This window comes from Ranitomeya variabilis, chromosome 2 (assembly GCF_051348905.1).
Source record: "Ranitomeya variabilis isolate aRanVar5 chromosome 2, aRanVar5.hap1, whole genome shotgun sequence".
Lineage (NCBI taxonomy): Eukaryota > Metazoa > Chordata > Amphibia > Anura > Dendrobatidae > Ranitomeya > Ranitomeya variabilis.
Genome location: NC_135233.1, coordinates 819,165,999 through 819,188,189, shown reverse-complemented (window position 1 = coordinate 819,188,189; position 22,191 = coordinate 819,165,999). Strand labels below are relative to the sequence as shown.

The 22,191-nt window shown below is 41.9% G+C and overlaps 1 protein-coding gene across 1 annotated transcript in view; it reads right to left on the bottom strand.

Moving 5' to 3' along the window:
- Nucleotides 1–260: 260 nt before the first annotated feature.
- The window catches only part of LOC143803962 (uncharacterized), a 105,972-nt gene continuing 84,041 nt past the window's right edge, over nucleotides 261–22,191 (bottom strand). The window contains exons 19-27 of the mRNA XM_077281712.1: nucleotides 20,934–21,005; nucleotides 20,780–20,815; nucleotides 17,767–17,811; nucleotides 15,351–15,383; nucleotides 15,107–15,253; nucleotides 13,476–13,652; nucleotides 956–1,046; nucleotides 587–664; nucleotides 261–439 (exon numbers count right to left, since the gene is read on the bottom strand). Coding sequence (XP_077137827.1) covers nucleotides 261–439; nucleotides 587–664; nucleotides 956–1,046; nucleotides 13,476–13,652; nucleotides 15,107–15,253; nucleotides 15,351–15,383; nucleotides 17,767–17,811; nucleotides 20,780–20,815; nucleotides 20,934–21,005 — 858 coding nt within the window. The remainder of the gene's footprint in view (nucleotides 440–586; nucleotides 665–955; nucleotides 1,047–13,475; nucleotides 13,653–15,106; nucleotides 15,254–15,350; nucleotides 15,384–17,766; nucleotides 17,812–20,779; nucleotides 20,816–20,933; nucleotides 21,006–22,191) is intronic.

Genomic DNA, 22,191 nt, shown 5'->3' with positions numbered 1-22,191 from the left:
TATCACATCAATATTAAATGTACTCTTATTTCTGAAAAAAAGGAATAGTTTTAATATTTTTTTTCTTTAATAAATAGCCTACTGATAAATCATCTAATGTTCTCTAATTTTGCACAATCTAAATCCTAATTCTTTCAAACTTTATGAATAAGCATTTACAAAATTATATAGAATCTTTTTTTAATCATTCAAATTTTTTAAGCCACCTCATATGATTAACCACTTAAGGTTAATTCTTCATAACCTTGGATAGTTTATGTTTAGAAGTCTTCTGTAGGTTCTCTTGCTGTTTCCGTTAGATCACAAACAGCAGGTAAGCATGGACCTGGTGGTCCCCTTACTCCTGTATAACCAATGTGTCCAGGTTGCCCTCTGTGACCACGAGGACCCAATAAACCAGGTTCTCCATCAAATGCTGGCCCAGTCTTGCCTCTTTCACCTAAAACACATTTGAAACAAAGGAAAGTGTACTTTTCTTTGATGATTCATTTGTTTCGCATTTTGGTCAACACCAAACATGCTTAATTTATGTACGTTGAAGACTAAAACACTGTCTTTGAAAATGCAGGGTAAGTATACTTTTTACCTCTTGGTCCTACATCTCCTTGAAATCCTACTAGGCCATATCCTTTTGGACCCTGATCTCCTTTTTCTCCAGGTTCGCCTGCATAAGTCAACAACAATATGATTGTGTAATAGATGATTTCTTCATAACTAATAAACTAATTTCAAATCCCATTTTTGTAAATGATATCTTACACCATAAAGAATTTATGAAAAATGTTCTCTAGACAACCTTGAATTAAAACCACAGGCCAGTTATGTATGTCACGTTAACTTTCTAATGAAGCAATGTTAAGTATTTTGGCATTAGCTTTACTTGTGATACACAGACAGTGAGGAAAGTATTTATAGAAAATGTAATACACAACCAAAAGTTTGTTAAAAATAATACCTGTCTGCCCTTGCTTTCCAAGATCTCCAGATTCACCATAAAATCCTTCAGGACCATCTTCTCCATCAATTCCATTCAATCCAGGTTTACCCTAAAGTAATATTTTATAATATTTTTTTATAAAATAATTTTTTAAAACACTTTAAAAAAATGTACTTTGAGGTGTGCAGGTTTTATAACTGTGGTGCAGATCACCCCAGCTACTGCTCTTACTTAGACAATTGTAAGATATACCTGTCTTAGTCAATCCAGGATTTGTGATAAACAAATAAATCAGCTGTGTATGCTACTTTGAATTTTTATTTGACCTCTGTATTACACCGATCTATCAGCTGCAACAATTTTAATTACTTCCTCCAAATGGACATACTATTATTTTTTATAGTAATAGCAAGATCAGAGCAAGAGGCATGCAAAATTCTGTATTTCCATGTCACTATAAAGCTAAGATCACAAGACCATAATTTCAGTACAATTGCTGTCCAAAGAAAAAAATGACTGCACTCAGACTAATCTTAGTCAATAGACTAACCAGATGACCGTTTTTTTTCACACAACCTAAATCCACCATGTATAAACAAATACCAGTGCAATGTTCTAGATAAAATAGGGTACTTAATATATCTTCACCAATATGATAAAAGCAGACAAAAGCAATATGGCAAAAAAATAAGACTGACATGTTTCTGACCTCGCGTTCCTTACTCATGGTCCAAAAGGACTGCACAGCTGCACAGTTCTCCATCAGAGAATGTAGGTATGGAAATATTATCCACTAGAAACAATACTCTTCAGAAAGAATACTTCAGAAGATATGGAATCCAATTATTAAAGTGGAAAAACGGTAACATCCTATGCACCTCTGTTGTGTATCCGCTTTTTGGGCTCCCCTGGTGGTTGCTGGTGGTACTGGTGACTTGTTTGCACTTTGCTTCTTCTGTTCACCTGCTTCCATCAGTGTTTGGGAGTTTCCTATTTAGCCTTGCTCTCCAGTCATTTCCTTGCCGGTCATCATTGTAACCAGAGCCTTCGGTTGCATGTTCCTGCTACTAGTCTGCTGATCAGCTAAGTGGACTTTGTCCTTTTGTTTTGTACCTTTTGTCCAGTTTGCAGTTTTTGTAATTCTCTGTAGCTGGAAGCTCTTGCGGGCTGAAATTGCCACTCCTGTGTCATGAGTTGACACAGGAGTCTTAAAGTAATTTCAGGATGGTTTTTGAAAGGGTTTTCAGTTGACCGTGAAGTCCTCTTTTGTATCCTTCTGCTATCTAGTAAGTGGACCTCTCTTTGCTAAATCTACTTTCATACTGTGTATGTCTTTTCCTCTTAATTCACCGTTATTACATGTGGGGGGCTGCTATCATCTTTTGGGGTATTTCCCTAGAGGTAAGCCAGGTCTGTTTCTTCCTCTACCAGGCGTAGTTAGTCCTCCGGCTGGCGCGTGGCATATAGGAAGCCGTAGGTATGCTCCCTGGCTACTGTTAGTTGTGTGGTAGATTTAGCTCACGGTCAACTCGAGTTTCCATCACCCGAGAGCTCGTTCGTTACTTATATGTTTCTTACGTTCCCTTGCCATTGGGAACCACGACAGTATGACCGGCCAGTGTTAAACTTATTGGCAGAAGAAAGGAGAGAAAAAAGAAGTCTGTAAATTTTTTTTTTTTTCCCTTTTTCCTCTATGCTTGCTCCATAGTTGGATCTGTTGTATTTCAGCTTTAATTACAGCCTTTGCCTTTCTCTCCTTATAATCCTTGAATGGCTCTGAGCTCACCTGTTTAAAGATGGATCCTCAGAGTTTGGCTGCAGGTTTAAATAATCTTGCTACGAAGGTTCAAAATTTACAAGATTTTGTTATACATGCTCCTATTTCTGAACCTAAAATCCCTACACCAGAGGTGTTTTCCGGAGATAGATCTCGGTTTTTGAATTTCAAATATAATTGTAAATTATTCCTTTCTCTCAGACCTCACTCCTCAGGAGATCCTGTCCAGCAGGTTAAGATTGTAATCTCTTTGCTGCGAGGTGACCCTCAAAATTGGGCATTTTCATTGGCACCAGGGGATCCTGCGTTGCTCAATGTGGATGCGTTTTTCCTGGCTTTAGGGTTGCTTTATGAGGAACCTAATTTGGAGATTCAAGCTGAAAAAGCTTTGATAGCCCTATCTCAAGGGCAAGATGAAGCGGAGATATACTGCCAAAAATTTCGTAGGTGGTCTGTGCTTACTCAGTGGAATGAGTGCGCCTTAGCGGCAAATTTCAGAGAGGGCCTTTCTGATGCCGTTAAAGATGTTATGGTCGGGTTCCCTGCGCCTACAGGTCTGAATGAGTCCATGACAATGGCAATTCAGATTGATCGGCGTTTGCGGGAGCGCAAACCCGTGCACCATTTGGCGGTATCTTCTGAAGAGACGCCAGAGAAAATGCAATGTGACAGAGTTATGTCCAGAAGCGAGCGGCAGAATTATAGGCGTAAAAATGGGTTATGCTTCTATTGTGGTGATTCTGCTCATGTTATATCGGCATGCTCTAAGCGTACTAGGAAGGTTGACAAGTCCATTTCAATTGGCACTTTACAGTCCAAATTTATTTTGTCTGTAACCTTGATTTGTTCATTATCAGTTATTATTACCATGGATGCCTATGTGGACTCTGGCGCCGCTCTGAGTCTTATGGACTGGTCCTTTGCCAGGCGCTGTGGGTTTGATTTAGAGCCTCTGGAAGTCCCTATACCTCTGAAGGGTATTGATTCTACACCTTTGGCTTGTAATAAACCACAGTTCTGGACGCAAGTGACTATGCGTATGACTCCAGACCATCAGGAGGTGATTCGCTTCCTTGTGTTGTACAATTTACATGATGTTTTGGTGCTTGGATTACCATGGTTACAGTCTCATAACCCAGTCCTTGACTGGAAGGCTATGTCTGTGTTAAGCTGGGGATGTCGGGGGGCTCATGGGGACACTCCTATGGTGTCCATTTCGTCATCTATTCCATCTGAGATTCCGGCATTTTTGTCTGATTATCGTGATATTTTTGAAGAGCCTAAGATTGGTTCACTCCCTCCTCACAGGGATTGTGATTGCGCCATAGATCTGATTCCTGGCAGTAAATTTCCAAAGGGTCGTTTGTTTAACCTATCTGTACCTGAACATGCTGCTATGCGCGAGTATATTAAGGAGTCCCTGGAAAAGGGACATATTCGTCCTTCTTCATCACCTTTAGGAGCCGGTTTTTTCTTTGTCTCTAAAAAGGATGGCTCTCTGAGGCCTTGTATTGATTATCGTCTCCTGAATAAAATTACAGTCAAATATCAGTATCCGTTGCCTTTGCTGACTGATTTGTTTGCTCGCATAAGGGGGGCTAAGTGGTTCTCTAAGATTGATCTTCGTGGGGCGTATAATTTGGTGCGAATTAAGCAGGGGGATGAGTGGAAGACCGCATTTAATACGCCTGAGGGCCATTTTGAGTATTTGGTAATGCCTTTCGGCCTTTCTAATGCACCTTCTGTCTTTCAGTCCTTAATGCATGATATTTTCCGTGAATATTTGGATAAATTTATGATTGTGTACTTGGATGATATTTTGATTTTTTCTGATGACTGGGAGTCTCATGTTCAGCAGGTCAGGAGGGTTTTTCAGGTTTTGCGGGAGAATTCTGTGTGTGTAAAGGGTTCAAAGTGTGTTTTTGGGGTTCAAAAAATTTCCTTTTTGGGGTACATTTTTTCCCCTTCTTCTATTGAGATGGACCCTGTCAAGGTTCGGGCTATTTACGACTGGACGCAGCCTACTTCTCTGAAGAGTCTCCAGAAATTCTTGGGCTTTGCTAATTTTTATCGTCGATTTATAGCTGGTTTTTCTGGCGTTGCTAAACCTCTGACGGATTTGACTAAAAAGGGTGCTGATGTTGCCAATTGGTCCCCTGCTGCCGTGGAGGCCTTTCGGGAGCTTAAGCGCCGCTTTTTGTCTGCCCCTGTGTTGCGCCAGCCTGATGTTTCTCTTCCCTTTCAGGTTGAGGTCGATGCTTCCGAGATCGGAGCGGGGGCGGTTTTGTCGCAGAAAAGTTCCGACTGCTCAGTGATGAGACCTTGTGCGTTCTTTTCGCGAAAATTGTCGGCCGCCGAGCGAAACTATGATGTTGGTAATCGGGAGCTTTTGGCCATGAAGTGGGCATTTGAGGAGTGGCGTCATTGGCTTGAGGGTGCCAGACATCAGGTGGTAGTTTTGACTGATCACAAGAATTTAATTTATTTGGAGTCTGCCAGGCGCCTGAATCCTAGACAGGCACGTTGGTCGTTGTTCTTTTCCCGGTTTAATTTTGTGGTCTCGTACTTACCGGGTTCTAGGAATGTGAAAGCAGATGCTCTTTCTAGGAGTTTTGAGCCTGACTCTCCTGGGAATTCTGAACCTGCTGGTGTCCTTAAGGATGGAGTTGTTTTGTCTGCTGTCTCTCCAGATTTGCGACGTGCTTTGCAAGAATTTCAGGCGGATAGACCTGATCGTTGTCCGTCTGGTAGACTGTTTGTTCCTGACGAGTGGACCACTAGAGTCATCTCGGAAGTTCATTCTTCTACTCTGGCAGGTCATCCGGGAATTTTTGGCACCAGAGATTTGGTGGCTAGATCCTTCTGGTGGCCTTCCCTGTCTCGAGATGTGCGTGTTTTTGTGCAGTCTTGCGATGTGTGTGCTCGGGCCAAGCCTTGTTGTTCTAGGGCTAGTGGGTTGTTGTTGCCCTTGCCTATTCCGAAGAGGCCTTGGACGCACATCTCTATGGACTTTATCTCGGATCTCCCTGTTTCTCAGAAGATGTCTGTCATCTGGGTGGTGTGTGACCGTTTTTCTAAAATAGTTCATTTGGTGCCATTGCCTAAGTTGCCTTCCTCATCTGAGTTGGTCCCTCTGTTTTTTCAAAATGTGGTTCGCTTGCATGGTATTCCGGAAAACATCGTTTCTGACAGGGGTACCCAGTTCGTGTCTAGATTTTGGCGGGCAGTCTGTGCCAGGTTGGGCATTGATTTGTCCTTTTCGTCTGCATTCCATCCTCAGACCAATGGCCAGACGGAGCGAACTAATCAAACTTTGGAGACTTATTTGAGGTGTTTTGTGTCTGCGGATCAGGATGATTGGGTTGCCTTTCTGCCGTTGGCGGAGTTTGCTCTTAATAATCGGGCTAGTTCTGCCACTTTGGTTTCTCCTTTCTTTTGCAATTCAGGGTTTCATCCGCGTTTTTCATCTGGTCAGGTTGAATCTTCGGATTGTCCTGGAGTGGATGTGGTGGTGGATCGGTTGCATCGGATTTGGGGACAAGTGGTGGATAATTTGGAATTGTCCCAGGAGAGGACTCAGCAGTTTGCTAACCGTCGTCGTCGTGTTGGTCCCCACCTTCGCGTTGGGGACTTGGTGTGGTTGTCTTCCCGTTTTGTCCCTATGAGGGTTTCTTCTCCCAAATTTAAGCCTCAGTTCATCGGTCCTTATAGGATTTTGGAGATTCTTAACCCTGTTTCCTTTCGTTTGGACCTCCCGGCATCTTTCGCTATCCATAATGTGTTCCATCGGTCGTTGTTGCGGAGATATGAGGTACCGGTGGTTCCTTCTACTGAACCTCCTGCTCCTGTGCTGGTGGAGGGTGAATTGGAGTACGTCGTAGAGAAGATCTTGGACTCCCGTATTTCCAGACGGAGACTTCAATATCTGGTTAAATGGAAAGGCTATGGTCAGGAAGATAATTCTTGGGTAACTGTCTCTGATGTTCATGCCTCGGATTTGGTTCGTGCCTTTCATAGGGCTCATCCAGATCGCCCTGGCGGTTCTTGTGAGGGTTCGGTGCCCCCTCCTTAAGGGGAGGGTACTGTTGTGTATCCGCTTTTTGGGCTCCCCTGGTGGTTGCTGGTGGTACTGGTGACTTGTTTGCACTTTGCTTCTTCTGTTCACCTGCTTCCATCAGTGTTTGGGAGTTTCCTATTTAGCCTTGCTCTCCAGTCATTTCCTTGCCGGTCATCATTGTAACCAGAGCCTTCGGTTGCATGTTCCTGCTACTAGTCTGCTGATCAGCTAAGTGGACTTTGTCCTTTTGTTTTGTACCTTTTGTCCAGTTTGCAGTTTTTGTAATTCTCTGTAGCTGGAAGCTCTTGCGGGCTGAAATTGCCACTCCTGTGTCATGAGTTGACACAGGAGTCTTAAAGTAATTTCAGGATGGTTTTTGAAAGGGTTTTCAGTTGACCGTGAAGTCCTCTTTTGTATCCTTCTGCTATCTAGTAAGTGGACCTCTCTTTGCTAAATCTACTTTCATACTGTGTATGTCTTTTCCTCTTAATTCACCGTTATTACATGTGGGGGGCTGCTATCATCTTTTGGGGTATTTCCCTAGAGGTAAGCCAGGTCTGTTTCTTCCTCTACCAGGCGTAGTTAGTCCTCCGGCTGGCGCGTGGCATATAGGAAGCCGTAGGTATGCTCCCTGGCTACTGTTAGTTGTGTGGTAGATTTAGCTCACGGTCAACTCGAGTTTCCATCACCCGAGAGCTCGTTCGTTACTTATATGTTTCTTACGTTCCCTTGCCATTGGGAACCACGACACACCTCTATCCAAGCGCTAACACGCGTTCCTGCAGAATAGAGGTACAATACAGTTGTATGCTTGAGCTCTTAGGGTTCATTCAAATGAATGTATTAAATGGATGTGTGCTGTCAGTTTTAAAATATAATAACACGGGATGACACACTGACTTATGTCATTTAGTTGGACTATCCAGAATAGTTTTTCACATGTCCATGTGAAAAAAATTGCTGCATGCATAGGTCTCTTCCATATTTCAGATGACACCCATTCAAGTGTGTGTGTGTGCCACAAAAAAATCTGATCCCATATGGATCAAACATATAGCATTGATTTTTTATGGATACATTGCAATTTTTTAACATAGGAACGGTATTTGGCAGTGTAAATTTTAATACCTGCTTATGTATAAAAATGTCTTCCATATCAACGCCAGACAAAGGATAATAATTAGTGATGGGCGAGCAGTAAAATGCTCGGGTGCTCATTGCTCGGGTAGAGCACATTGGAATACACGGGTACTCAACCTGAGCACCGAGCCCAATGTAAGTCTATGGGAAACCAGAGCATTTTTACCGCGATCGCCCCGGGGGTCCTTTTAAGATCTAAAAACATCTGAAAATGATGGAAACACTGCTCAAATGACATGGGAACATCATGGGGATCTCTCCTGGAAGCATTTCTGACTCCTAGGTCACAGCTGTAAGCAATGTTAGGGTTTAACGCCATTTTTACAGGTGCATCAAAAAAACATACAAAAATTAAACCAAAATGGATTTTGCTGGGAAATATGTTAAGAGACATCCTTTCCAGGGTAATGACTTGTATATAAGTCAAAATAATTAACCCCAGACCAAAATGTTCCCCCACCACTTGTGCTATGTTCACATGCAGCATTTTTGATGCGCTTTTCAACTTTAACATTGCTTTCAATACAAATGCATTCACTGGGAAATGTCATTGTAACATTTAACAACCTTAGCTGGCCATGTGGTGTGTGACACATAAGGAGACACAACTTGTTTCATTTATGAAGGAGGGACTTTTAAAGTCACAAAGCCTATTTTAAGAGGGGCATCAGGCAACATTAATATTCTTAAAGGGCCATTATTAAACAGTGGGTCTCCCATGCTGTTATTGCCTATGCAGTGAGTGGCTTGGCTGCCAAGAATTATGATGCACCCCAATACTCCTTTAACGAGAGATACAGGAGGGTTTCCTGAAAAAATGTTGCATTGAATGCAAGGCCAGCCTTGCTATAAAGTTATATGTACCCCAGGAAGCATTTCAACCCAGGTACTGGATGGCCACAGGAAAATCCACTTCACATTGTTCATTTTGTAATCCCATACTGTTTTCTTATGTATTGACTGCAAGGCCTGCCCTGCCACCAAGTCATATGCACCCCAAAAAGCCTTTGAACCCATGTACTGAATGGCCACAGGAAAATCCACTTCACATTGTTCATTTTGTACTCCCATATTTTTTCTTATTTATTGACTGCAAGGCATGCCCTGCTACCAAGTCATATGAACCACAAGAAGCCTTTGACCCAGGTACTGGATGGCTACAGGAAAACCTACCTCACATTATTCATTTTGTACTCCCATACTGTTTTCTTATGTTTTGACTGCAAGACCTGCCCTGCTACCAAGTCATATGAACCCCAATAAGCCTTTGAACCCAGGTACTTAATGGCCACAGGAAAACCAACTTCACATTATTCATTTTGAACTCCCATACTGTTTTCTATGCACTGACTGCAAGACCGGCCCTGCTACCAAGTCATATGAACCCCAAGAAGCCTTTGAACCCAGGTACTGGATGGCCACAGGAAAATCCACTTCACATTCTTCAGTTGGTCCTGCCATACTGTTTCCTTATGCATTGAATGCAAGGGCCACCTTGACCCAAATTTGAACCCACCCAAATCCCCCCTTGGAAGAAACATGGAGGCGGGCCAAAAAAACTGTCCCATTACAAAGGAGCGGATCTCCTAGACCTGTAATACCCATACACTAAGTGTATAGGCTGACAAACATTTCCCCATGGGGAGTACATTTTTTAAAAAATTTTATGGGGATCATAGACACCCTTGCCAAAAAATTGACTGGCTGTAGCAGCATAGTACACGTTCACCCTGGTGTTCTAGTGACAGTCGATGATGAGACGTGGAGTAAGGCCTCATTAAAAGATAGGCGCAATTTAAAGGAGACAGTCTCCTACACTTGTAAGGCCCAAACGCTAAGTGCATGGGCTGACAAACATTTCCCCCTGGGGGGTACAAAATTTATATTATTGATAAGTATTTACGGGCATCATAGCAACACCCTTGCCCAAAATTGAGTGACTGTTGCATCACGGAATACCTTCACCCTCGTGTTCTAGTGGTGGTGCCTAAAGAGACGTGGAGGATGTCCTCATATGTCTCTATTCCCAATTTAAAGGAGAGGGTCTCCTACATTTTGAATGCCCTTACACTAGGTGTATGAGCTGACAAACATTTCCCCCTGGGGGAGTAAAATTTTTTTGGTTTCAAATTAGTAACGGGCATCATAAAAACATCCTTGCACAAAAATTGAGTGACTTTTGCAACGTGGAATACATCCACCCTGATGTTCTAGTGGTTGTGGATGATGAGGATGAGGATAAGGAGGAGGATAGCACCAAATAGACAAAATCATGAAGTGTATACCCATGTGTGATTGGGAAGAGGTGCATGAAAATACACCTCCACAAAAAAGACAATGTATTTGAGGTTATGTTTTCATTCGATGGTGTACAGAAGTCTTGCCCAATCCAGCCCTTGTTCATTTTTATAAGAATCAGCCTGTCAGCATTTTCAGTTGACAGGCGGATTCGCTTATCAGTTATAATTTCACCAGCAGAACTATAAACCTGCTCTGACAGAACGCTAGCAGCAGGGCAGGCTAGGACCTCCAAGGCATAGAGAGACAGTTCATGCCACATGTCCAGCTTGGATACCCAATAATTAAAAGGCACAGAGGAATCACAGAGGATGTTTGTACGATCAGCAAAACACTCCCTCAGCATCTTCCCAAACACAACACTTCTTGTGACAGCACCCATTGCCTCTGTGCCGGCGTGATGGGAGGGTCTGCGAAAACTGTCCCAGAATTTTGCCATTGTTCCCCTGCCTGTGCTGGATTGTACTTCTGTCTCTCTCTCTTGTACTCCTTGGTTGTACAACAAACTCTGACGTCTGCTGCCAGTGTTCTCAGATGGGAATTTTTTTAGTAATTCCTCTACAAGGGCCCTCTGCTACTTAACCATTTTAGTACACCTGTCTGCCTCTGCTTTCACTAGTAGATCCAGCAGCTGCAGGTAGCTTTTGAGAAAACGTTTAACGATGACGTTAAGCACATGGACCAGGCAAGGTACGTGTGTGAGCTCACCTTGCCTCAGAGCCACCACCAGGTTCCAGCCATTGTCACACACGACCATGCCTGGCTGTAGGTTCAGCAGGGTCATCCAAAAATCTGACTGCTCTTTCAGCGCTGTCCACAACTCTTCAGCATTATGTGGTTTGTCACTTATACTTATGCAGATTAGCTTCAGCACAGCCTGTTGCTGCTTGGCTGATGCAGTGCTGCAGTGCTTCCAGCTTCTGACTGGTGTGCTCATTTCAGAGATGGAGGCTGAAGAGGAGGAGGAGGTGCAGGAGCTGTAGACTGTGGGGGCAACCCTGATTGACGTAGGGCCAGCAATCCTCGGCATTGGGAGGATGTGTTCCATCCCAAAGTCCGACTGGGTCCCGGCTTCCACTATGTTAACCCAGTGTGCCATCAGTGAGATGTACCATCCCTGCTCACAAGCACTTGTCCACGTGTCCGTGGTTAGGTGGACTTTCCCAGCAACAGTATTGTTCAGAGCACGGGTAATGTTGTAGGACATGTGCTGGTATAATGCCGGTATGGCACACCGGGAGGAATAGTGGCGAATGGGGACCGAGTACCTTGGGATGGCCACCGCCATCAGGTTGCGGAAAGTTTTTGTCTAAAGCCTAAAAGGCAACATTTCGAGCACAAGTAGACGAGAAATGTCAGAATTTAGAACTGTGGCCCATAACAAATATCACGGAACATTAAATATATATGTTGCAAAACTTGAAAATGACACTCAAAATGCCTAAATTGAAACCTGTGAGCCATTGTTTTACTAATACTAAACCACATAGAAAAAAATAATGCTAAACCAATAGGATGTTTATGGATTTGGCATATGTCTCCGAATACAAGCCTATCAAAATAGTTTGGCAGGTTTTTGCTGTTTGACCACAAAACTTTTTTTTTTCAAGTAATTTTTATTAGTACATCGACTATTAAACGACCACAGTAAATGAAATCCAGATACTGATTTTGACATTTTGCTGCAATGACTGCAGTTATGTTTGATTAAAATCCCATGAGGATTATAATATGAAAAGAAAACAATTAATCTACAGATTAAAGATGACTTATCGTTTCCTTCCTTCGCTAGCTGATAGGGAATTGAGAATTTTAACCCCTTTCTGACATTATACTTAATAATCCGTCTATGTGACCTGGGTCTATCTGACCAGGGATGAATTATTACGTCTATGTGATTGCCCGCGTCTACGGGTGGTCTGCGGGTGATGGCCGCCAGGTGTCAGCTGATTCTGATAGCTGATACCCGTCACTAACCCCCGAAATGCTGTGATCAAACGAGATTGCAGCATTCCAGGAGACAGCAGAGGGCTGATAGCCCCTTTGCCTTTGGATCTGAGACCCTGCACGTGATGCAGGGTCCCGATCGTTGCCATGGTGACCCACTGTAATCATGACGACATCCGGGTCACCAGAACTAGGAAACATGCTCTTTATGTGCAGTGCATGATCAGCAAATCTCTGTCAGTGCAGAGCAGACAGTTTCCATGCTGTAGGAGCGATCAGCCTGAAAAAATGATAGCCCCGTAGTGGGACTAAGTAAAAAACTAAAAAAAAAAAAATCAAAATACTATTAAAAAAATCAAAAGATATTGTATCTATAAATAAACATTTGAATGAAAAAATATATATAAACAATAAAAGTAGACATATTTGGTATTGCCACATCCGCATTGACCTGTCCAATAAATCTGTCACACTAATTAACCTCTTCAGTGAACACCATAAAAAAAAAATAAATAACAAGGCAAAATCAATGCTTTATCATCATACCGTTGAACAAAAAGTGGAATAAAACGTGATAAAGAAGATGGATAGAAATAAACATGGTACCTCTGAAAACGTCATCTTGTCCCGCAAAAAACAAGCCACCATATAGCTCCATCAGCAAAAAGTAAAAAAGTTATAGCTCTCAGAATAAAGCGATGCAAAAATAATTTTGTCTATAAAACAGTATTCATTGTGTAAAAGCGCCAAAACATAAAAAAAGATATAAGTGGGGTATCACTGTAAACATATAGACCCGAAGATTAAAACTGCCTTATCAGTTTTACCACACACGGAAAGGCATAAACCCCCCCCAAAAAAAAAAAATCCTGAATTGCTGAGTTTTGTTCATTCTGCCTCCTAATAATCTAGAAAGGTATCAAAAAATAATCGCACAGACCCGAAGAATAAAGTCACCTTATCACTTATACCGCACGAGGAACGGCGTAAAAAATAAATAAAACCAATTATTCACCTGCTGTTGATTTTTTTCATTCTGCCTCCCAAAAATCGCAGTAAGGCTTGGCACACATTTATCCTGTGCTGAGCGCTTGCATCGGGGTTTAAATGTAAATCTCTGAAATACATGATTCAGACTGAACCCCGGGTAGAAGATTCCCTATAGTGAGGCAGATTGAAGCACTGTGTACCCATAGGACCTGTGATTCGGCGGTGTCCGTCTTTTTAGGATTGCAAAAAATTGTCGTCGACCACAACTAAATTACTCATTGGTGAAATATCGAATTAAAATGTAGTTTAGGTTTAAAAAGGCTACTTACTTGTTGTCCAGGTGGTCCAGGAGATCCAACTGATCCTGGTGCACCCCTTGGTACTTCGCCAAATAACGGGCAAGCACTGGCACACTGACGTCGTACAGACTGGGCATATGACGACATTTGTTCAAGGACAACTTTCTGACACACTTCTATGACACGAGAGGCTGGGAAAGAAGGTCCCTGTTACAGGAAAATAAAATATAATGTTTAACAGAATTAGTAAGATACTTATGAGCGCATGATCTTACAGTGAAATAATTCCATTTTCTAGCCATAATCATTTACCTTTAGATACAGAAATGTCATGCAAAAAATATTCTATCCACTGGTCATCACTAGTGTTGAGCGATACCGTCCGATACTTGAAAGTATCGGTATCGGAAAGTATCGGCCGATACCGGCAAAATATCGGATCCAATCCGATACCGATACCCGATACCAATACAAGTCAATGGGACTCAGGTATCGGACGGTATTCCTGATGGTTCCCAGGGTCTGAAGGAGAGGAAACTCTCCTTCAGGCCCTGGGAACCATATAAATGTGTAAAATAAAGAATTAAAATAAAAAAAATCGCTATACTCACCTGTCCGACGCAGCCGGGACCTCGGCGATTGTAAGCGGCAGCGTTGTTTCTTTAAAATTCGCGCTTTTACTTGCTTACGTGAATTCCCGGCTTCTGATTGGTCAGGGCGGCCATGTTGCCGGGACTCGGACCAATCACAGCAAGCCGTGACGAAATTACGTCACGGCTTGCTGTGATTGGTCCGCGTCCCGGCAATATGGCGCCGTGACCAATCACAAGCCGTGACGTCACGGGAGGCTGGACACGCGCGCTTTTCAAAATAAGCGCGTGTCCAGCCTCCCGTGACGTCACGGCTTGTGATTGGTTAATGGCGGCCATGTTCCTGGGACGCGGACCAATCACAGCAAGCCGTGACGTAATTTCGTCACGGCTTGCTGTGATTGGTCCGCATCCCGGCAATATGGCGCCGTGACCAATCACAAGCCGTGACGTCACGGGAGGCTGGACACGCGCGCTTTTCAAAATAAGCGCGTGTCCAGCCTCCCGTGACGTCACGGCTTGTGATTGGTTAATGGCGGCCATGTTGCCGGGACGCGGACCAATCACAGCAAGCCGTGACGTAATTTCGTCACGGCTTGCTGTGATTGGTCCGAGTCCCGGCAACATGGCCGCCCTGACCAATCAGAAGCCGGGAATTCACGTAAGCAAGTAAAAGCGCGAATTTTAAAGAAACAACGCTGCCGCTTACAATCGCCGAGGTCCCGGCTGCGTCGGACAGGTGAGTATAGCGATTTTTTTTATTTTAATTCTTTCTTTTACACCTTTTTACATTAATGTTGTTTCGATACCGATATCCGATATTACAAAAATATCGGATCTCGGTATCGGAAATTCCGATACAGCAAGTATCGGCCGATACCCGATACTTGCAGCATCGGAATGCTCAACACTAGTCATCACTAGTCTTGTTATTTATATGACAGTTACCAGTAATTTTGTAACAGACTATATTAAGCCTCACTTTCTCAACTGTATTTCTTTTTTGAAAGTTATGTCTCTTTATGTAAATGCATATCACTATATTAATAATATAGTAATAATAATCCTTACCCTGGATCCCATAGGCCCAATATCTCCAAGGATGCCAGTATCACCAGGAAAGCCTTGCTCTCCTGGTTGACCACGAGCACCAACTTCTCCTGGAGGACCTCTTCTTCCAAGTAGTCCTTCAGGACCTACTGGTCCACTGTCTCCAACCTGGATAGTTACTATTTGTTAGTAATCAATTTTTAAACAAGTCAATGTATAATGTATTTACTTCATACATACAGGCATTGCGGAAACACACACTTACTTTTCCTTTCGGTCCTTTAACTCCTTTTTCTCCCTAAGATATTAATTAGTTATTAAAAATAATAAATAGAAATAATTAACAAAATGCCAAATGCAATATGTGGGAGCAAGCAATAAAACCATATAAGGGCTTGTTCACACGATCCTTTTTTCACTGCGGATTTTTCAGGTCCTTTTTTGGGAAAATCCGCAGTGAAAACCCGCGGTGCTTTTCACCGCGGATTTGTGTCCTTTTTCTACTGCGGATTCCACTGCGGGTTTCCAACTGCAGTTTCCTATTGGTGCTGTTGGAAACCCGCAGCGGAATCCGTAGAAAGAATTGACATGGTACTTCTTTTTTTCTGCAGGCAAATCCGCGCGGATTTGCCTGCGAAAAAAAGGATCGTCGGCACAGCGGATTTTGTTTTCCATAGGGTAACATTGTACTGTACCCTGCATGGAAAACTGCTGTGGATCCGCAGCTGCAAATCCGCTGCGGATCCGCAGCAAAAACCGCATCGTGTGAACATAGCCTAACTCTGTTCCACATTGATTGCAAAATCCCATTCATCTATGCAACACATGTGGCTACTGCAGTACTACTATACCACATTCAGTCTTGTTCTGTACAGAACTTCAGCATGTGGCCTATAGATTAAGCAGCGAATTTCTTTACATAGCAATGAGTTACCTCAAATAGTTTAGTGAATCCTGTATTGAGCAGAGGGTTGGACACATTGACCCTGGAGGTCGAATCCAACTCTAACATTCTAGGTTTCTATGACTATGATTGTACTCAATGTGAGCAATATTAGGGTAAAGTCTGTGTAGTTGTGCACAGCTCCCCAGAACAGAACCAATTGGCCTCCTTTTACAACTGCACAGTCTCAGTCAAGAAATGTATGAGAGGAGATATAAACCAATACTTTTAGAGAAGAAAACATCTTTAGATATGGAATCCAGTGACTCCATCAGAAGAACAGTATCCATGCGCTAATATGGATTCCTACATAAGAGAGGTACAATACACGCTTCATCCTTCAGGGCTCGTTAAGATGAGTGTACTGTATTATATGGATGTGTGCCGTTTTGAATTCTGATAACACATATAGCACACTGATGAATGAAAGTCAATAAGGCTGTTTAGATTATATGTTCTTCATTCAAACGTCAGGTAAAAAAAAATCACAGCATGCACTATTCTCTTCTGTATATTGGATGAGACTTGCCCATTCAAGTCTAATGGTACCGTTACACTAAACGATTTACCAACGATCATGACCAGCGATACGACCTGGCCGTGATCGTTGGTAAGTCGTTGTGTGGTCGCTGGAGAGCTGTCACACAGACAGCTCTCCAGCGACCAACGATGCCGAAGTCCCCGGGTAACCAGGGTAAACATCGGGTTACTAAGCGCAGGGCCGCGCTTAGTAACCCGATGTTTACCCTGGCTACCATTGTAAATGTAAAAAAAACAAAACACTACATACTTACATTCCGATGTCCGTCAGGTCCCTCGCCGTCTGCTTCCCGCACTGACTGTGTCAGTGCCGGCCGTAAAGCACAGCACAGCGGTGACGTCACCGCTGTGCTCTGCTTTTACTTTACGGCCGGCGCTCACAGTCAGTGCGGGAAGCCGCCGGCGAGGGACCTGACGGACATCGGAATGTAAGTATGTAGTGTTTTTTTTTTTTTACATTTACAATGGTAACCAGGGTAAACATCGGGTTACTAAGCGCGGCCCTGCGCTTAGTAGCCCGATGTTTACCCTGGTTACAAGCGAACACATCGCTGGATCGGTGTCACACACACCGATCCAGCGATGACAGCGGGTGATCCAGCGACAAAAGAAAGTTTCAAACGATCTGCTACGACGTACGATTCTCAGCGGGGTCCCTGATCGCAGTAGCGTGTCAGACACAGCGAGATCGTATGTATATCGCTGGAACATCATGGATCGTGCCGTCGTAGCGACCAAAGTGCCACTGTGAGACGGTACCCTAAGGGTACGCAGTAAAAATTGGATCCCATATAGACCATCCTTATTACATACAATCAATGCAATGCAATCTGGATGCTTTACCAATGTCATATGGCTGAAAAAAATGGATGCACAGATAACATATGGATGACAATGCAAACAACAATACATTTCTGGATGAAAATCATAGGATTTTTCAAGCTATTGTCTAAACCCAGCCTTAAACTTTTTTATTCAGTATGTACTGCTGTGTGAATTGATTAATGAAAACCTTTTTTGGTCATTTTGACTATGCATTCTCATTTAAACAAGCTGCATTTTATGCTTTTTGGCCTTTTTTTTCTGAGTGACTTAGATATTGTAAATTCAAAACCAACATTTCTTCTCCTGTTCAATAGCTTTGCACAGAGGGATAATAATAATAAGAAGATAGTTATTGAATTAAAATGGATGATACCTTCTGTCCTTCTACTCCTTTGGCTCCTTGAATACCAGTACTGCCCTGTAACAAAAAAAAAAATTGCTATTATTTCTATTTGCCAAATAAACAATTTGCCCATGTTATTAGCCTGAATTAATTTAGGTACCTAAAATTGTGTCCATATAATAATTTTTGGCTTAGGAATTTAGCAAGATGTCAAACATGCCGCACCCTACAATTATCTAGTGCCTTTGTCATTGTATTAACCCCTTCCCAAAATCTGTCTTAGGCCGGAGTCACACTACAGCGAGATACGGCCGAGTCTCGCAGGTGAAAACCCAGCTCTGGCGCCGGCACTCCGGAGCGGAGCGTGCGGCTCCATGTATTGCTGTGCGGCTGCACGCTCCGCTCCGGAGTGCCGGTGCCAGAGCTTGGTTTTAATCAGCGAGACTCGGCCGTATATCGCTGTGTGTGATCCCGGCCTTATATGTATGGTGCAAGTTGATGCAAGTGTATAGAGTGGTATCAGCAACTGAACCTATACCATACTAAGCAGATGTCATCTGTGTTACACAGCCAGTATTTGCCTTTAAGAGCAGCAATCAAAGTTAAGCTCCAATTGCTACTGATAACACCTTAAATACCATTGTTAATCGTTGACCGCAGTATTCATAGTGCATAGTCCCAAGGGTGCTCCATTTCACCATAGACACCTATTGCACCCATCACTGAAATCACAGAATGATAACACTGGTCAACAGCATTTTTGGTGCCAAAGATATTTCATCGAATTTAGGGTATTTTTGGGGTGGGTGCTGATTCTGAATATGTCATCAGTTTTGCCAGATTGGCTCAAGTTTTTGAGATTTTTGGTATCTTATGTATAGCACTTGTTGGTAAATGCGACGCATCATCTCATTAATTTCTTTGGATTAGTACTTGAACTGAGCAGTTCTCAATATAGTTTTGTGTTAATTAGTGTTCTAAAAGTTTGTTCATAGCTTGATTTTTGCACTAACTTTATGTTGTTGCCTGTTTTCCAGTGAAAAGCATGAACTCATCAAGAAGAAGTTGTCTTAACGATCCAGACTCATTCTGTTACATTTGTGGTGAATACACACTGCCAAAACATAGAAGAAACATAACAGACTTCGTAAAAAAAGTGTATTTTGCCTATTTTGGGGTTATGCTTGGGGACCAAGACAAGTTTTGGGCACCACACATAGTGTGCAAAGCATGTATCGAATTATTACGAAAATGGAGCAAAGGACAAAGAAAAAGCTTCAAATTTGGTGTTCCAATGGTGTGGAGAGAGCAAAAAAATCATCATGATGACTGTTATTTATGGTAAACACAGGTACAGGCACATCTTCACAATGAGGGACAGGCCTTCTTGCAGATTCCATGTTACTCCCATTTTCGTTTCTTATGCTTATTGAATCCTTGCACTTGCACTGCACAGAAATAGCAGTCATCATGATGATTTTTTGGCTCTCTCCACACCATTGGAACACCAAATTTGAAGCTTTTTCTTTGTCCTTTGCTCCATTTTCGTAATAATTCGATACATGCTTTGCACACTATGTGTGGTGCCCAAAACTTGTCTTGGTCCCCAAGCATAACTCCAAAATAGGCAAAATACACTTTTTTTACGAAGTCTGTTATGTTTCTTCTATGTTTTGGCAGTGTGTATTCACCACAAATGTAACAGAATGAGTCTGGATCGTTAGGACAACTTCTTCTTGATGAGTTCATGCTTTTCACTGGAAAACAGACAACAACATAAAGTTAGTGCAAAAATCAAGCTATGAACAAACTTTTAGAACACTAATTAACACAAAACTATATTGAGAACTGCTCAGTTCAAGTACTAATCCAAAGAAATTAATGAGATGATGCGTCGCATTTACCAACAAGTGCTATAAATAAGATACCAAAAATCTCAAAAACTTGAGCCAATCTGGCAAAACTGATGACATATTCAGAATCAGCACCCCAAAAATACCCTAAATTCATTAAAATATTTTGGACACCAGAAAAAAAAATTTTTTTGTTGACCTGTGTAATAGTTTGCTATGGTAGTAAGGAAAGTTTTCAGGTTCAAGAACCCTAATGGGACTAAAAGAAGTAAAAGAAAAAACAAAGTTTCTTATAACCAAAAATGAAAAAGGTATTTAATAAATTTGAAAAATGAACTTATTCAATAATTCTGCGTCTATAACAGTCCTCCCTATGAACATATTTTTTTTTTAAAAGTTATGGGTTTCAGAAAATTGGTGACAAAAAACCCTTTTTTTACAATTTTCAGAATTTTTTTTTAGAAAGTAAAAACTATACAAGTTTGGTATCACTGAATTCATTTTGACCTGGAGAATCATGTTGCAAAGTTATGTTTACCACACAATGAACACCAAAAAGGCAACATAAAAAAATAAATAAAGGATTTGCTTGCTTTTTTTTTTCACTATTTCACTTCACTTAGAGTTTTTTTCTCCTATTTTCGAGTATATTTTATGGTAAAATTAGTGTTGCCATTCAGAGCTAAAACTCTTCTTGCAAAAAATAAGCCCTCATGGCTATGGCAACAGAAAAAAAAAAATGCTGGCTCCTAGAAGAAGGGGAGGAACAATCAAAACTGCAAAAACAAATATTGGCTGCTGTTGGAAGGGATTAAAGGGATATTTTCTAGAACATCTGCATAATGCTTCATGTGATGGAGCAGTCATAAATTTTTTCATGGATAAAATCGTGTAGAATTTAAAAAAACTCAACTTTGTATGACTTTGTATGAAATCAGAGGAATACAAAGGCACAACAGAGCCACCGAAAGTGCCACTGAAGCAATATTACAGCTTTGTACAAATTAAATTTGTACAGTCATCCTATGCCTGTAAACATAAACCCTTACTCAGATATATACAATGTGAGATTTTCATGTTATTGCAAGTAATGGGGTAATGGGGACAAGAGGGAGGCCCAAGCTGATCTTCTGTACAAGGTTCTACAACCTTCTAACTACATACAATTTCATGTCAAGTAATGCAGTTACCTTTGGACCAGTTGCACCAGGAAGTCCAACATGACCCTGTAAATAATAAAAAATGATAATTTTTTACATGTATTTTTACATGTTTTTCTAAAACCCAATTAAAATGGAACAATAAAATATGAACACCACAATGATAAAACTTGACCTTACTCACAGTTGCTCCAGGTGGTCCAATAAATCCAGGTCTGCCTGGGAGTCCTGCTTCTCCTTTTGGTCCTTGAAGTCCCTTTTCACAAAGAAAAAAAATACCATGTATGTAGATTATTAAATGGATTTATAAAAGACCTATAAAATTGCACATAAACATTTGTTTACTTTTGATTTCTAAGTTAATTGCAATGTATGGGTGTCCATAGAAAAAAGGCAATCATTACTTGCAAAAAAGGCTTCCCAAAAGGTAATGATACAGTATCCGTTTTGCCTTTCTGCAAGCATAAGATCTTTGTGCCTTTTCATTTCCTTCTCAAAGGCAAATAATTTTGCTGAATTGACAAAAATTATACCCCTGGACCATCATCGCTCTACATGCTCAGAGCTGTGTCTTCCTACAATCTTGTGACATTATTTGTCTATCAGCAACCTCTGATAGTCTGCAGCCTTCACATTTCCATCAGAGCTGAAATCTGCTGATGTGATTCATCACTAAATTACATATTATTACAAGATTTGTCGGGAACACAGCCCTCAGAGCAGACTAGCAGTGCCAGTCCAAAAAGTAAACATGTTTTTGTTTTTTTATTCAGCACTAGGGATGGGTGGATCCATGGATGTTCAAGTGAATGGGGGCCCGAACAGCATGTGAAACAGCTCTGATCGGCGGTAACCTTACTGAAGTGTCCACTGATGACAGCCGCTGGGTATCACAGTTCCCACATTGTCACACAGCGTATGAGCCAGTGGTTGTGACCAGCGGTGACAAGGCGACACAGCCACTGGCTCATATGCTGCTCTAGTTGATGCATTCATCAGCCGGTACCTGTGCATAGTGATAGCTTTACTACTGTTACTACTGAGTATTTATGCATTTTTACTACTGGGGTAATAATGGTGGTGTCTGACTGACACTTCTCCATTATTAACCCCCCAAAACAATTGCCACCGCATGAGTGAAATCAGGAAGAGCTGAAGCATCAAATATAATGTGCCACTTCTGGGGTGGCTTTGGGCTGATATTTGTAAGATGGTAATGGCCCAATAATCATGGGCATTCCCAACCTATAAATATAAGCCTGCAGCAGTCTGCTTTCCCTTAGCTGGTTATTAAAAAATAGGGGGGACCCCACACTATTTATTTATTTATTTATTATAAATAAATAAATTATTGAGGTCTCCCAATTTTTAATAACCTGCAAAGGGAAAGCAGACAACTGGGAGCTGGTCTTATTATTCTGAAAAGGGGCAAATATCCATGA